The sequence below is a fragment of the Lindgomyces ingoldianus genome (genome assembly GCF_010093535.1).
Source record: "Lindgomyces ingoldianus strain ATCC 200398 unplaced genomic scaffold BDR25scaffold_2, whole genome shotgun sequence".
NCBI classification, from domain to species: domain Eukaryota; kingdom Fungi; phylum Ascomycota; class Dothideomycetes; order Pleosporales; family Lindgomycetaceae; genus Lindgomyces; species Lindgomyces ingoldianus.
This window is the reverse complement of record NW_022985163.1, coordinates 1366958-1383301: the sequence shown is the minus strand read 5'-3', so window position 1 is coordinate 1383301 and position 16344 is coordinate 1366958. Positions and strand designations below refer to the sequence as shown.

Sequence of the window (16344 nt, the reverse complement as noted above, 5' to 3'; positions counted from 1 at the left end):
ACCGTTTTGCCAGCCGCAGTGGTATTTATGGACATCGATGACGAGACGGCGTCTGTATCAGCTTTGTGGATGAGCATTTTCATACAAGCATCTCCTTGCTCTTCTAGCTTGAAATCTCGTCTGAATCCTTGGGACGAGGGCGACCATTCTTTTAGACTACGCAAGAACTTCGCCGTGCTTAATCCCCCAGACGTTCACGTTCGAGAATCACAACACAGCAAGCAAGAGAAGGAGCCAAATTCGGTTGCCGGTGGCGCAAAGGGCATTTGCACGCTGAGCCACGCTGCCACTGGGTTAAGCAGGGGTAGCTTGTTAGACTATCATCTGTCCCTCTGTCTCAAGTCTCAACGGTGACGTGCCCCTCAACTTCACTGAAATTCCTCCTCAATCTTTTCTATTTCCTTCCCTGTACAATCCCACTCTTGGCTATTGCCTTGTTGTATTTACGGCTTCGTTTCTTGCTCTTTTTCAATGCCTATTCATACAATCATGTTTCCATGGCGAGCGTTTGTCTCCATCGTCCTAGTAGCCTTCACATTCGCCTTCTTAACATCCGATTTAAACAGTCGAAGAACTGCGCATTCTTCAAATCTTAAGCAGAGACGACATGATACCAGCGAAGTGCGGAATGAGTTTGGGGCGCGACTACCTTTCTCAAGGGACCAGCAACAATACGACAGCGGGCTTCACAAGCGAGATGTGTGTAACGACACGTTCCCCGGGCGATTCTCGCAGACATGCGAGCCTTCGAATACTTTGTGCTGTAAGCGCTACAGGGCTTCTGGACAAGCAATGGATACTGATATTCGCAGGTATTATTCCTGGAGCAAGTCGACCAGCGTGTGTGAATATTCTGGGATTCGGTTTCTGTTGTACAGAGTTTGTCTCCCTCACCCTACGCCTGCATGCGCACACTAACATGAACTTCTCAGACACACTGACTGCTTTGTGGATACGGATTCGACTTGCGACAGTAGCGGTTCGAATCAATGCGCACCTGGTCTATGTTGCCCAGCTAACACAAATTGCGTCGATAACTTCAACTATACTTCTTCTAACCTTGTGCGGTGTAATGTCGATCGAAGCCTAATACCTGGATTTTCTTCTTCGTCATCTTCTCAATCCGCGAGTCGAACCAGAACGGCGACGAAATCGGCTTCTTCGACCGGAACTGCGGCTTCAGTGACGGTGGAACCGACATCTGCAGTCCCAACAAGCATAAGTCAAAACGATAGCTCTGGATTGGGTGGTGGGGCTATCGCGGGTATCGTTATTGGGGCCCTAGCAGCGATTGCCATTGGCATTGTCGTGGGATGGTTTCTATTCAGGAGGAAGAATAAGGCGGCAGGAACGACACAGCTGGTGCCGTACAATCCATATCCGCAACATCCTCAGGAAATGCCAGCAAGCCAGATGTACGAAACACAGAATGGATATTATCCACAGCAGCCGCCGAAGGAGCGGTACGGGCACGTTGAAATGCCCGGGGAGGGCCAAGTGCAAGAGCTCCCGTGACGTGATGCATCTTTCTAGATCGCCAGAAGGGACAAAGCATTATGTTTCCATTTAGATTTTGAGCGCTTTATGGATACTTTTATATAAGTAGATAAATCATGCGACATAGTCAGCAGTCTTCGTTTTCGTTCGCAGCCGTGGTGATGAACTTAAAGAACATGTCTTATTTCCGCAAATTACAGGCCAGCTCATAGAGTACAAGCAGGTAGGTTCTTGTATTAGAGATCAGCAGCATTGCGCGTCGTGCAAGAAAGGTTATCTGATGCTGGGACGCGCTGCAGGGCGGGGCCAACCAAAGGCGGGGCACCCAACCTCGCCTCATACTTCCCTCGAGCTATGGCCGCCTCCGATACACCTCTCCACCGCCTTGTCGAACCCCTCCAACGGGCAGGACTTCTCCTGAAAGCTCCCACTAACAGAAACACATCCCAATCTCCAACCTCGCCTCATCGAATCTCCAACAGCCTCCTCAATGGCATCAGAGGTGGCCGACGGGCTCACCCCGGAACAGCTCGCATTCTTCAACAACAACGGCTATCTCATCATTCCTCACGCGTTGACTCCGGAAACCGTATCAGAGCTCCTTGCAGACACGAATAAAATGCTGAACGACTTCTCGTTAGACGACCATCCGATGACGAGGTTCTCGACGGGGGGCGACAATGGCGTGGATCATGTTGGAGATGAATATTTCTTGGAGAGTGGGGATAAGGTGCGGTTTTTCTTTGAAGAAGGTATTTTAAACCCCTTCCCCCCCTCTCTTCCCCGCCATCTATCATCTCAAGCTAATATACTTGCTCAGATGCATTCGACAAAACTGGCACCCTCACAAAGCCAAAAGCCCGCGCCATTAACAAAATTGGCCACTACCTGCACGCCCTCTCTCCCTCCTTCCGGCGCATCTCCCTCTCCCCCCTTAATGCCTCCATCGCACGCTCCCTCTCCTTCCGCGATCCCCGCGTCCTCCAATCCATGGTAATCTGCAAGCAACCCGAGATCGGAGGCGCCGTGCCTCCGCACCAGGATTCCACGTTCTTGTACACTGATCCGCCAAGTGCAGTGGGCTGGTGGTATGCGCTAGAAGACGCGACGGCCGAGAATGGGTGTTTGAGTTTTGTGGGGGGGAGTCACAGGACGGAGCCGGTTCAGAAACGGTTTGTTAGAATGGAGGGGAAGAGAGGTACTGGGTTTGTGAATAATGATGGTGCGAGGTTTCCGCGGCAATTGGATCAGAGGACGGGGACGGGGACAGGGATGGGGGGCATGAGGAGTCATGCGAGGCAGACTAATGGACAAGGTGTGGGGAACAATAATAACTCGGGAGAGAAGAAGGAGGAGTACACGATCGGCGAAGTCAAAGCTGGCACTCTCGTTCTCATCCACGGGAATATTCTGCATAAGAGTGAGCGGAATACGAGTGGGAAGAGCCGGTTTATATATACGTTTCATGTTATTGAGGGCGAGGAGAGGTATGATGAGAGGAATTGGTTGCAGCCGCCGAAGGAGGGGTTTTCGAGACTGTATAACCATGACAGAGAAGGGTCGTAATATATACTGATCGCTTCGCCCAATACTTCGAACATGGAATCCAAAGGTTACCGAAGGCGTGACACTCACGATCAAACAAGCAGAAGTCTGGAAGGTGAGAAAGCGGAGCAATACGAGAATGATCTCTCTCATTGAGTCCCAGCTATCGCCCAAGTCAAGAGGTACGATCAGGCGAGTACATACAAAATGCCTAGGCTGTATGGATCAGAGGACCGCTACAGCCCGACTCTTTTAGTATAGAGACAGTACTGCACCTTGAGTATTGTTGGGTGGACAGGGGAGTAATTTATGACAAACACTTGGATTCTATTAAATGTCTCTAAATATCCAGCAAGAGAGTCAGGAGATTGAATTCACCTCGTTCAAGTTTCACAATGTCGATGGATATCCTAACGTTCTTGCTCTACATTGCAATACAAAACTTCTATCTATAATTGCAATATCTTAAACCATAGACTCTCTACAAAGAAACTTAGTGTCAGATTGAAGCACTGTTTCTGGGCTTCCTGAGATGAATGATGGGTTTGGATGTGATGTATGGGATGATGATTGATTGTCTTGATTTATCGATCCTTTTTCTGCTCTACTCGTGTTGCTCGGCTTTTGTTTTTCCGATCCGAGTCCCTCGCGCACTTGCCCTATGCGCGACCAGCTTGCAACATGCTGCAATTTGCTGCAACATGCAGCAATTTGCAGCAACATACTGTTCGAGCTTATTGCTCGTACTATGTAGCAGCTTTCGTCAAGCGTTCCTCCTGTCTTGACAGTAGGTGCGCATATCTGACACTTAGATGCAATCACCCCTAGCTTAACACAAAAGAAGATCATGCAAGGCCCTAACTTTTAACCTGGCTTAGTTAACATTAAGACGCCACGTGACTCCCATCCTGATTCTCTACTCCACTCCTAAGGCAACTTAGCCGCCAACGAACTCAATTGCCTGTCCCTCTCATCTGCGTATTATGCACCTATGAGGCATTGATCAACTAACCTTCGCACAGGGCTTCCAACAGGCCGTACTACCGTCCGTACAAAGTGAACCTTAACGGTCACGTGTTCAGTACGAACGTACCGAGTTTGTGGGCCGCACCATACGTTTAATGATGCCCTAGGTACAGTACGTAGTGCGGAGCAGTAGGCTTGTAGGGAGTGTCCAGGAGTTTTCTAGGGCTCTGATTGGCTGAAAGTTTTGTGAGGACAATGTTGCAAGGCAATCGCACGCTGTTAAAGGCGTGGCTTATGGGACAGATTTTGCGCTCCTAGACGAGCAGGGCAAGGCAATCTGCCTCTAGCTCTGCTGTTAGTATCATGAGCAAGGATCTTAAGGCGCTGCAAAGGTGGTTGATGGCTATAACTATATTGTTTAGCACCTACTAAGGGAGCATAATGCTAACTTGCTCTTAATTTCCATACTATCCCAGCTACTAATTGCGAATGAGTGTCTTAACGCAGCTAGTTGTATAGTAACTAATGATTGATGCTATTTAACTCTAGAAAAACTGGCTACAGCACAAGGTAGTAAGCAGCAAGCTTTCAGACCTCTCTGCTTTTGTTACTAGGAAGAATTAGTTATATGATAGTTAATTAGACCTTAATGATGCGTCTCTAGAGACCTATAACCTTAGCTGTTTTAACTAGAGTACAACGTACTTTAATTAAATTGTACTACTTGTACAGATCACGTGAGGCGACTAGTTACGATACGTACACCTATCTCTCCTCCTCCCTGTCGTACGAGCGTACACAAAACATCACCCGTACAAACCTCAAAATCGCCCAATCGTGCAGTACTACGCCTCGTTGGAAGCGCTGCCTCCGCCCCCCTCTCCCACTCTCTCCTCCGATCGCGGAAGCGCCTCCTCCGACTCCTCTTGTAAAAGCCTCCCACACACCTCTCCCTCTCCCTCCCTCTCCTATTCGTCCAACCCTCTCACTCTTCTCAACCCTCTCTTTCTCACCCATATAATGCGCACATCTCTTCTCTTTCCTACGATTCAGCAACCTCCCTATCTCAGCCATAAACCTCCTCACCCCGAACTGCCCTCTCACCTCCTGAATTCCGCTAGCAAGGCGTAAGCATCGCTGTCTCAGACTCCTATTCCCAGGTCATATTAAGGACTATGTTTCGCGGTTACAATTCTAGCTTCGCGGATATTCCGGTACTCTACTTCCTTCACGCACCCATTGCCAGTCCAGAAACCAACACTCGACCGCAATAGCTACAGGGTCTGCAGACCTGAACACCTGCACCGCCAGTTGCGTAACCTAAGGAAGGTAGATTAGCGTGAGTTAATGTACGAGAGAATTTGCCCGACGGGAACTCACTGGAACCCAACGTTGCAGTCAGAAGATGTTTATTCTGAAGATGTCGGGGACGAGGTTGCAAATGATTTAATATGGCGACTTGAGCTATGGTAGGAGGTGTGATTGGAAGAGGGTTAGGCTCTGCCTAAGTCCTCGCCCGACATCCCGAGTGCAAGATATGGTCATACCGCGTCCTACTGTCTTCTGGAGGCTTACGATCTAGTCCCTGAGACTGCTCCCTTTGCAGCAAATTGGACACAGTTCAGCCATAATTCCCGCATATCGAAGTTCGGCACAGGTATCGATCCTGCGATCAAGATGTCTACATTTCTGAAGTAGCACTTCTTACCCACTTGAGGACAATTCCCAATTCCACTCACCCCTAGACTAATGTCGCCAGTCTTTTCTGTGTGTAACCAGGCCAAGCAACTATACGAAGCTATTGGGAGCACCAAAGACATGAGGAACTAGGTTGATTGCTAAAGGATTGTACCTAGGGGTCTATATATATGCAAGAAAACGGGTTAGTCTTGGCAACAAGTGACTATCGTGTGAGCCATGCGTGACTACTGCAAACACCCTATCTACTTGTGCATATACTTCTCTATGTGCCATAGCTACCATAGAGGATCTACATCAATACAACACTCTTCTGCTACACTACTACTAGGCTTACACAGTGTCTCGATCGAAGCTCTCTTTGAGCCAGTCACAACACCATCCAAGAGCTAGTATATATCTTACGAAACTTCAATTAATCTAACAAGTGGTTAGAGATGCTTTCACGACAGAGTGCACAGAAAGTTCGCAGGGCATTGTAGAGCAGCAATTGCAGAGCACCCGCAACACAGACTTCAGAATTACTATCACAGGTTCTGCGCTCTATATTCGCCCCCGTCTCCGATCAAAACTAGATGAAAGAACCGTTATTTGCAATTCTACATGATTACCACTAAGCCAGCCCATCAGTGTCTCTTACGGCTGCCCACCTACGAAGAAGAGGTGATATTATTCTATAAATGTAGTATGCCGCCTTCCGAGACATAGAAGTTATTCTCTTTATCTTCAATCATTCCTTTTTGTTTCGTTTCTGTCATGCAGGTGCAGGTGGGTATCAAGAAAGACCCGATAGCCTCGCGGGTTTCCATGACAGCACGGATGACAAAGCGTTTGTCCTGTTGGTAATATTTAATTGCAACCCCGCGAGGTAGGGTTGCAGGACTCTGTACCATCTAGATATGTTGTTATTAGTCGTGCATGACAACGAGAAAAGGTCATAATCGCAGAGAGAATCCATTGTAGGGAAGACAGACTTCATTATTGACAAGCTGACAGAGGGCTAAAGTTGGACTGAAAGCTGATAGCGGCAGTCGTGCTGCATGCGATGATCATCACTAGAGCTAAGCAGCAAGGCTTCTGCCCAGTTTCTCAAGGGTCTTGTGGGGCTCACAGTTGCATAAGCGTACCGCTATGCCCGCATCTGTGGCTCTGGAGTGCTGCCTGTACCGACCTGCGTGGCGGGCATACGCTTTGAGCCCCGCTCACAATAGATGATACCTGCGGAGGCTGTAAAGATTTGCATTGGTTTTGGGCTAGTTAAAAGACGAGATGTTCTTGTAGACTTGCAGCGGTAATCTCTGTCTAGGGACCCCCCTTCAGGTTTAGTGCAGTCCCTCATTTATCCATATCGGGCATCACTCATCCGTCCTACTTCTTCCGCCCTTAACCCGGCCCTCTTTCCACTATCTGCTCAACGGAGGCTTGCGTACAAGCTACAATCCTCCCTACGCCACTTCATCGCCCGGCCTAATGCAGCAGCTAGCTCCGTCCCCACAATCCACCGCACGATAACCATGCCGTACCCGCCAATCACTAAGATCGCAGGTTAACTTTACCTTAGCAATAGCAGGAGTTCTCGTGATTATAAAATCCTTAACAAGCACAACATCCCCGCCGTGGTCTCTCTCAGTGGGGCGGCAATGGGTTCATTGGAGCCAGCCCTGGTATAAGAAGATCATCCTTAAAGGCAATTATCTCTTCATAAAGTGCGAAGACAGTATGACGCAGGATCTGCTGCCCAAGCTCGTCAACATTTGCAACTTCATCAACCAGCAGCTAAATCCGGTTCCGCCCTCGTCCATTGCGACCAAGGCGTGTCGCAGTCTACTACAGCTGTGATCGCTTATTTAATGCAAACTTATCAATACAACCTCGCTACCACCTTAGTCTTTATGGGAGAAAAGAGGAAGAACTAGCTAAGTAATAACTTCAAGGATCAGTTAGAGGTATAGGAAGCGGTCAGGGGCAACGTCTGGGCAGCTCCAGGAGTTCCCAAGGCAGAAAATGCGGTTTACCTGGCGAAGAGGACAAAGAGATTACAGGAGGCTAGGCTGACTGAAAACGAGCCAACCGGCGTAATATCCTTGTAACTAACGACCTACCTTAACTGTACCAAATCCCATTAATTAGATTGCGCCACGCCTCACGCGCCCTAGACCTCCAACCTCTTTTAGGAGGCTCTCCTCTGTCCTCTCTAGATAGTTACCTATTCCCCAATATCGTCAGGAATCTACAATAATGGTGGACGCGTTTTCGCTCCAATCCTTTTTGTCCCCGTAAACGTGACGCCCCTCCAAATTTTCCTGTACAATAGCTACCTCCCTCCCACCAGGGAGCGGAAGCCTATAGATTGTCTTACATTGGCTTCCAGAGGAATGCGCAGGGCAAGGATGCGAAAGCATTACCAGGACTCTGTTAGCCTGCTTTAAGGCTTTTATAGACACTTAGAAAAATGTATCTACAGCACTGGAAAGCTAGCGAAGCCCTTTCTTAATTACTACTACTATAAGCCTTGTTTAATAGTTAGAGCTGTAAGGCATATATACTGTTCTGTACGCAAAATCCCCTGTTGGTTGATTATTCACACCTTTTTGGTTGTAATGGCGGAGTGGTACAGAGCCCCGTTCTGACATCTACTACCTTACACAGCTAGGGCGTAAATTTTTGCAAAGGTTAAAATTATATTAGATGCAATCCCTCACTGCTTAGCGAGCAACACTGTGTGCTGAGAAAAATGAGGGGTACCTCAACTTTTAGCAGCTATGAGTTTATGCGTACAACTAATATTGCTATATTTTTTATAAAAATAATGCCCTATAGCTAATTCTAAAGGTCTGTAATCTACTTCTCCTAAAAAATTACGTTTGCATTGTTGTCTCTAAGCCTAATTTGTACGACGCTTTTTTTTATAGCGGAATAGACTCCCTTCCCTATAGTGCTAAATTTAAGTCCTTATTGCTCTAAAATTTTGTAGAATAACTTTGTCTAACCCCTAGACCCTCCCTTAGGTGTTAAGAAGTTATTATTAGCCCTATACACGCTATAGGGCGCAATTTCATGCATGGTCGCTTTGTCAGTTGGCACCTCCAGCAGAACCAAATCACTGATCCTTGCTGATTGCTAGTGGTAATTGCACGTCCCACGTTATAAACTTGCGGGTATTTTATTGTAAGGCATGTGGCTGTGTGGAATGCACAGTCTCTCGGACACCAATAAATCCGGCCTAGGATTGGGAGTGGTGTTGACCAGCCAACGCGTCTTAAGTTAGCGTCCTACTGCTCAACGCAACCATTGAACAATGAGATTCGGTCCAACGCACAGCGACACATACTTTTGTAACATAGAGACATACCATTCATGTTGCCGCCAAGCTGCGACCCCCAGCGTTCTCCCTTCTGCTAACCGAACGAAAGACCTGCTTATGCCACCACATCCTTATGCTTGCTTCTCGAGCCCACCAGCGCCGATTTCTAGACCAAGCAGCAGCCCCGAGATCTAGTCTCGGCTGTTGAAAGAGAATACGACGAGATAGGAAGGAGATAGGATAAGATAGAGTGCTGTGGCCCTAGAAATCGACTTGGGAAGTAGGTTGAGTGTGACTGGAAGAACGCTATGGTTGCGAGCACATGCGAAGGTAGAAAAGCCCGATATGTTCCTGCAAACACAGCTAGGGTAACGTTACGGTCAAATGACCAACGGCTCTTTGCATGAGCACTGCAATTTCTAGGCCGTAGAGATGTGCTTCGGTTTGACCTCTGAGCAGGGCTTCCAACGAGGCGTAGTACTGTACGATTGGGCGATTTTGAGGCCTTTACGGGTGAGATTTTGTGTACGTTCGTACGATAGGGAGGAGGAGAGGTAGGTGTACGTATCGTAACTGTTACGGCTCACGTGATCTGTACGAGTAGTACGATTCGATTAAAGTACGCCGTACTCTAGTTGAAACAGCTAAGACTATGGGTCTCTAGAGACGCAAGATTAAGGTCTAATTAACTATAAAATAACTAGTTCTCCCTAGTAACAAGAGCAGATAGGACTAGATGAGGCCTGTAAGGCGGCAAGAGGCGTGGATAGATAACTCTGGAATAGAAAATGGTCTGTAATAGGCATTTTTGAGACATCCGTACTACGTACCGTACCTAGGGCATCATTAATCGTACGGTACGGCTCACGAACTCGGTACGTTCGTACTGAACACGTGACCGTTACGGCTCACTTTGTACGGACCGTAGTACGGCCCGTTGGAAGCCCTGCCTCTGAGGGTCATGGGGAGTTTGGATTGTTCGTATGGTGATGGCCAAGCTTGGCAAGGTTCTACCCCATCACTATCTAGAGCTGCATACACTACACTTCTCTTCAGCCATCACTACAAACCATCGCCTCTGGCGCAAGGTCCTGGTCAGAGCGGTTCGGCCGTCCTCCCTGTTAGCGTGATCGATGCGTTCATCTCTGCTGATATCTAAGTGGGAAACCTTTGAACTTGTGATTCTATAATTCGCTATCTTGTCTTATGAGTAAAAAATGCTCAAAGCTTTGCCGTAGCAAATTCGCAAGCTATATATTCATCTTTATCCCCGGCCCCCTGTATGAAATAGATATATAAAAGAACATATAGATAATAAACTATGTCAACACAAACGCTCTAGCTTCTGTTAGGCTAAAATAGTATATATCCAAACTCTTCTAGTCCTAGCACCAATGCCAATTATCTTCCTTAAAACTACGGAGGCTGATGGCCGATACTTGAATAGTAGCCATTCTAGCTTCTCAGAATCAGGTGTTATCCATAGCCCATCTGAACTCAACGCTAGGCTGTTGTATTTTAGAGTCTGAGAAGCTGCCGTAGTTGTTATAGGAGCTAATTGAGTTGCACTGAGACTAATAGTCCCACCTGCAGTGTGAAGATATAAGCCAGTAGCGTCAAACGAGATGTCACGGAGCACTCCGCCAACCTCGAGCGTCGACAAGTACGCGCCGCTGTGGGTGTCCCAGATCTTGACCGTCGAGTCCCCCAACGCCGACGCTATCCGGGCTGAGTCGTGAGAGAAGGCCACGGAGGTGACCTCACCGCTATGCCCCTCAAGCGCCGACAGGCAGGGACTCTATTTATCTTCCATGGCTAGCTTTATTGTAATCTATTGCGGCTCCTCTCTCTAGAAAAGCCTTCTTAGGAGGCTTTTAGTTGGGCTGGATAGGAGTGCAGAAGCATATGTCTGGAGAGGACTCTTCTCTATTGCCAACTTATGAGACATAATAAACCGGCGCGCATCTCTAACGAGTGTATTTATTTATTCATTTTTCTATTATGAATAAGCAGAATGCGTGCGCTACTTATGTGGGTGTATATGTGTGTGCAATTGTTACCCAAAGTTTCTTGCGAAGGGTTGGGGTGTTGGAGTGGGGTATGTGTTGCGTCTCCGTCTATAGAATTGTGAAAACGTCGAAGACTGATTGGAGCTTCTATGACATGTTGTATTACGGCATGTAATAGCACGATAACACCCCAGTATCCATTTTTGGGTATGGGTGAGCATGGATATTGATCTGAAGCAATAGGGAATGACATGGCTATCCGAGTCTAGAGCTGAGTCTAAGTTTGAGCACAGTAGCCTTTGTAGCGATGTGGCTCGCGATTAGTCAAGAACTATCTGGGGCTAGAAAAAGCGCAGGGACAGGGCAGGACGACCTTTGCTTGAAGACCACTCAAGCAGTGTGTAGGGTTGGAGATATAAGTGTTCCTATATACGTTTTCCAGAAAATGAGTATGTGTAGGGGGATGAGAGAGAGGAGAGGGAGGGTATGGTGAAGAAGCGCAGGACTTAGGCTGTGCGTTACCAATCCAGTCTAGGGTTGAGCGTATGATTTGCCCTGGGTATCGTCTCTCAAAGTATTCTCTCGGGCGTATATCTAAATCAACCACACTTCACACTTCATCTCGGCCGCAACGATGGGACTGCTCTAAAGAGTGACGACAAGTTGGATTTTATTTTTTAACGCATGTTATTTTCTTTAGCGTATCTTTTCTTTTTTAACGCAAGTATGTCCCAGGAAGCTGGCAACCAGTGTCCAAGGTATATGAGCACTGGCATACCATTCCTGTTTCCTTCGACTTGCTCGGGGGGCCACTCCCCATCCTTCTTCCGTACTTGCTTCCGAAGAAGCGTCACAGGAGCCTCTCTCGAGGTCCCTGGTTCTCGGCGGTGTAGCAGTGTGGCAACGTATGAGGTCTTGACAACGTATTGGGGAACGTATAAGATCTTGCGGACAACGTATGTGGTAACGTATGAGATCTTGACGGACAAGGTATAGGGTTAACGTATGAGATCTGCAGGACAACGTATGTGGTAACGTATGAGAACCTCTAGGAACGTATGAGGCAACGTATGCTAGCTATCCGTTCTGTGAACGGAGCCCGACGCCGGAACTTTGGGTACGTCTGCAGGCTCTACCCTTCAGGTCGAGCCTCGCAGACGAAGTCAAGTCTCTCCAGGTCTTGGGCGTGGATTGTCCGTTTAACTACCGGCCAGAGAGTCGAGATCGGCATCGTCTTCGGTCAACGCAAAGTGGCTCGGATTGGGAAGAGAAGCATTCGCGGGCTCCTGAGGAGACGGCCTCGCTCGATTTGAATTTGGAGGTGAGTCTGCAGGCACAGGATCGCTAGGCGCACAATCGGTGGCGACCCTAGGATGTTGGGTATGTTTCTGGTTGAGTCTTGACGTGATCAAAACGGCAATGGAGAGACATGGAGGGACTGCATTCAGGAAGCTGCCGTTTTCAAAGCTCTGAATTGCCATTCCAGTCACCTGGATCAAGGCAAACACGGCAAAGAGTTGGAACAGAAACCTGTGTGTGATGGACTCGCTGCAGGATGAATTCGGCTGCGCTGGGATTCCGCGGTTGGCCGTCTCGGTTGACGATTTAATAGCCTGGCAGGTCAGGGCGACTGTCGTTGCTGCCCAAGTTTTCAGGATACTGCGAGCCATGTCAGCGTATTCGTTGAGGTACCACACAGTAGTGGTAACATGGACTGTACCGAAAGCCAAGGGCTCTCGTATGCCAGTGGTGTGATACCCCTTTGCACTGAAACAAAACTGATATCCCACTTACTTCCAGCGATATTTTGAAGGAAATTCGGGGCGATCGCCTTCCGAGACCATGGCAACCCAGAAGGTGGCCGATATGACACTCCCCGCGAGGGAAAGCTTTCTGGTCTTCGGATCAAGCCAATACGCTATGACCAAGTACACCAGAACGGCGCTAGAGATGATCCAATCGCCGATAGAATCATCTGAGTATGTGGTCCTTTTCTCTTCGGCAGGGGGAGCCTGGTGGGCGAGGAGAGGTAATGCAGTTGCAGTTGGTAGCATGGAGAGGCCGCTCATTAGAGTGATGATGCTTGGACAAACTGAAAAACACTTTGACAGGTTGATGATGGGGCTGGTGAAGGAGGACATGAAAGCGAGGAGGACATGAACATGAGGCAGTACGTGCTTCTCCCCAATGCGTCGTAAAACCATGCTAAGGGTTGACATGGTCAAGGTCAAGGCTTTGGATAGCCTGAAATCGAAATCTGAGGCTGGTGGTGGACGATGGCTATGTTCTTTTGGAAGCCCTCTCTGTTGGGAGACGCTATGCCGTTCCAGCAGGAGCCGAAGGATACTGTTATTTGCCCCGTAGTCGAAAAGACCAGAGATATTCGTGACAGCGATATACACACCCTGCTCTTTCCACTTGGCAGTCACTCTACCTATATGAGAGTCGAGTTGTGATTGGAATTGGACCATGGCATCTCCGAATTTCTCGGGAGTCAATTTCTTAAACAACACTCCATAGGCCTGGATAAAACTTGTGTCGATCGGCAGAGCGTGAGCGTTGGACGCCGCTGTTTGACGACCCAATATAGGATCCAGGAGAGTGAAGATAGATTCCCGTGCGCTTGGGAAAGGTTTCACACAGGTTAAGGAACGAGCGTAGTAGTAAAGCTGTTGAAGAGCGTTTGGCCTTGCCAGGATAGCAAGATGGTGGTAGAGACGGCCAACAGTGGGATTCTTATCCGCTGCCTTGGAATACCAAGAGCGGGCACCGGCCTGGAAATTGTCCATCAAGTTAGCATCCTAAAGTGTCAGGTGCTAACAACTAAATGGCTTCGATATTGCTCACTGACGGGCTCTTGATACGGCGAAGGAAAGGATATCGGAACTTACCCAAGTCTCCCTATCTCGCAAATCTTCATCCTCAACGGCCATCCGATACCGACCCAAATCACCGAGGCACTCAATCCACGTATCCTCGAAAGCTGGTACTGTTTCGTACAAAAGGGCCATCATTTGATAAGCAAGGTAGATAAAGGCCAGCATATAGTCGATCGACTCTGGCAGGCGCCGACGGAGAAGCTCCAGGAATGAGTGGATTCCATGCTTCCACATACGTGCAGGCATGGAATACTTTGTCGCAAGTCGTCGAAGAGCCGGGCTGGCCGAGGGATGCTGGGATGCGAGGAAGAAGTCGTGATGCTCATGGAGGAGAGTTCTGTGAAGGGCTATCAGAGCTTGCCAATGGTCTGGACCAAGCTTGGATTCGTTCGAATCAGCCGCGGCTTGGACTTGTGCACGGTCAACATGTACACACTTGGTCTCCACCATTGTCAACCCTGCGTAGATGCTCTTGACTTCGGAGGCCAACTGCTCCTGGCTTATTGGCCTGGAATCTGGCTGAAGAAGCAAGCCAGGATATCGTGGGTCGTATCTTTGAAGTTCCAAGAGCCCCGGTTGTCTGGTGGGTTTCGGGGGTTTCACGGAGTGTGTCTGGGAATATTGAGGACTGACAGTGGTAGGTCGAGGAGACGGTGGTGTTTGGGTGTACTCTACACTCCATTCGGAGTGTGCAAGGTCGGGTCGAACATCTCGAGGTCTGGATTCGGATGTGTCAGTAACAGAACCAAAAGTGAGGAAATCTCTCCTTAGGCCTGTCTCTGACCTTTTCGATTGTGTTCTTAATGCATTGATGTATCTAGTGTTGATGTCGATAGCCTGGCTCCCCATTCCGCCGATGGAAGTCATCTTCAGCGTACAGCCTCAGCTGAGCATCACCGAGCCTGTTTGTTGACGAGAGGATCGCGCGAAGAGAACAGAGAGACGCAAACCAGGAGGGCGGGTAGGAAGTATTTGAGAGCAAGATTGTAGCTGGAGGATCCACAAAGGTTGGGTGGTGAGGTGCGAGGAGGTCTGTCGTTGCGTTAGACGCCTGAACTGCCACTGACGTGGCGCTGCCCCAGCCCCGCTCTTTCAGCCGCAGCTCTCAACCTCAACATTCATTCCTCGTCACCTTCCCCGACTTGACAGAGGCAGTTCCTATCTCAAACAATACTCCAGCACATCTTCACGAACTTTTGGCTGATGGTTGCATAGTGAAATCGCCCCGTAAGTCGCCCTGATGCTACAACGAGGGTCGAACGTGGATGCCTTGAGAACAGATTGGGCTGACATGGTGACGAGATCTAGGACGAACCAGGACGAACCGTATTTGACGATAGACGATGAACTTTCATGCCATGGACTGGCTTCCTGATTCTATAGCTGCTGCCGTCTCCCTCTGTACTGCAGTCTTGTCAACTCAATACGATCTTCGAAGTGCTAGTCAAAGAATACCGGGGCATGAGAATGGCATCTCCAGCGCAACAGGAAGCGGTGTCAAGATTCTGGGTGCCTGTATAAGGCAGTGCGGGGGTTCAACAGCAGTTCCCTCCTCCAGGATATTCTGGATGCTGCAGAAAGGCATCGTGGTTAGTCCTTGATACAGTCCACGTTGGGAATCACACTGAGAGTCCCATTAGCGAGGCTTCCAAAGCATTCTCCGACTAGGGCGGAACGACACTCACATCTCAGAAAGTCTTTTCAATCCGTCGCCCTTGACCGTCTTCGCCGGATGGATGATCGTCGCTTTGGCGCTATCCATAACATTGGAGGTATCTGATGGCAGACGACGCCATGCGATCTTCCTTTCCTATGGCATCCTCGTTTCAATCATACTGGGTGTCGTTGAATGCGCTCCATTGAGTAGCGTACTTTTGACCAACGTTCCATGGTCTGTGGCTATCGGGCTTGCGTGTTGCGCGGTGTACCCGCGCCGCAAAAACGTACCCCAGTATCCAGATGATGAGAAAGATGGATAGCACAACCAAACTCTGATGGTCGAAGAAGCTACTAGCGAACCTAAATTCCTGAGAAAAGACGCTCGGCTCAAACACAATGCTACTAACGAGACCGGACAGTCTCAAGTTTGGCAACCAAGAGCGAGAAGGACAGTCACCCATCGGAAAGGTGGCTGCAATTGAGTCGGCTAAGACATCTTCCTCTTACCGACATTGTTGGCTCCGGACACTGCATCTCGGAGCGCGGAAAGGGGAGTCGAAACCAAAACACGAAAGCAAGGAATGGGTTGAAAGAAGAATGATGGAGGAAACCGAGTTTAAAGAAAAGGGTGGGGCTCTTTCCCGATCGGCTATTGTACCTTGGCAGGACAACAACTTGCCCGGATCCAGCGACTAATAATTAGTTTGACGTGGAATGAGCATATATTGCACAAATTCAGATATATTTACGCTGCACAGTGGCGTAGGTCTATTAAATGCGACTAGCT

At 48.7% G+C, this 16344-nt stretch overlaps 6 protein-coding genes across 6 annotated transcripts; 4 read left to right on the top strand and 2 right to left on the bottom strand.

Moving 5' to 3' along the window:
• Positions 1-489: 489 nt before the first annotated feature.
• BDR25DRAFT_309418 (uncharacterized protein) lies at positions 490-1515 on the top strand (the record flags this gene model as incomplete). Its single annotated transcript, XM_033691086.1, has 3 exons — positions 490-763; positions 813-840; positions 933-1515. 3 exons carry the CDS (start codon positions 490-492, stop codon positions 1513-1515), a joined length of 885 nt encoding a protein of 294 aa, XP_033553961.1.
• Positions 1516-1861: 346 nt separating this feature from the next.
• BDR25DRAFT_339143 (phytanoyl-CoA dioxygenase family protein) lies at positions 1862-3407 on the top strand. The gene is made up of 2 exons (XM_033693348.1): positions 1862-2249; positions 2318-3407. Exons 1-2 carry the CDS (start codon positions 1988-1990, stop codon positions 3061-3063), a joined length of 1008 nt encoding a protein of 335 aa, XP_033553960.1. The 5' UTR covers positions 1862-1987; the 3' UTR covers positions 3064-3407.
• Positions 3408-7281: 3874 nt separating this feature from the next.
• On the top strand, positions 7282-7616 carry BDR25DRAFT_371068 (uncharacterized protein; the record flags this gene model as incomplete). Its single annotated transcript, XM_033697175.1, has 1 exon — positions 7282-7616. A coding segment is annotated over one exon (264 nt), but the record flags the coding sequence as incomplete, so codon positions are not given.
• A 2742-nt stretch (positions 7617-10358) lies between these two features.
• On the bottom strand, positions 10359-10802 carry BDR25DRAFT_208897 (uncharacterized protein; the record flags this gene model as incomplete). Its single annotated transcript, XM_033684587.1, has 1 exon — positions 10359-10802. A coding segment is annotated over one exon (444 nt), but the record flags the coding sequence as incomplete, so codon positions are not given.
• A 1839-nt stretch (positions 10803-12641) lies between these two features.
• BDR25DRAFT_251692 (uncharacterized protein) lies at positions 12642-14918 on the bottom strand. The gene is made up of 3 exons (XM_033686137.1): positions 14683-14918; positions 13911-14616; positions 12642-13793 (listed from the first exon to the last, which is right to left on the bottom strand). Exons 1-3 carry the CDS (start codon positions 14763-14765, stop codon positions 12810-12812), a joined length of 1773 nt encoding a protein of 590 aa, XP_033553957.1. The 5' UTR covers positions 14766-14918; the 3' UTR covers positions 12642-12809.
• A 96-nt stretch (positions 14919-15014) lies between these two features.
• On the top strand, positions 15015-16288 carry BDR25DRAFT_300171 (uncharacterized protein). Its single transcript, XM_033689312.1, has 3 exons — positions 15015-15125; positions 15207-15487; positions 15539-16288. The coding sequence occupies exons 2-3, from the start codon at positions 15257-15259 to the stop codon at positions 15875-15877; spliced, it is 570 nt and encodes a 189-aa protein (XP_033553956.1). The 5' UTR covers positions 15015-15125; positions 15207-15256; the 3' UTR covers positions 15878-16288.
• Positions 16289-16344: the final 56 nt, after the last annotated feature.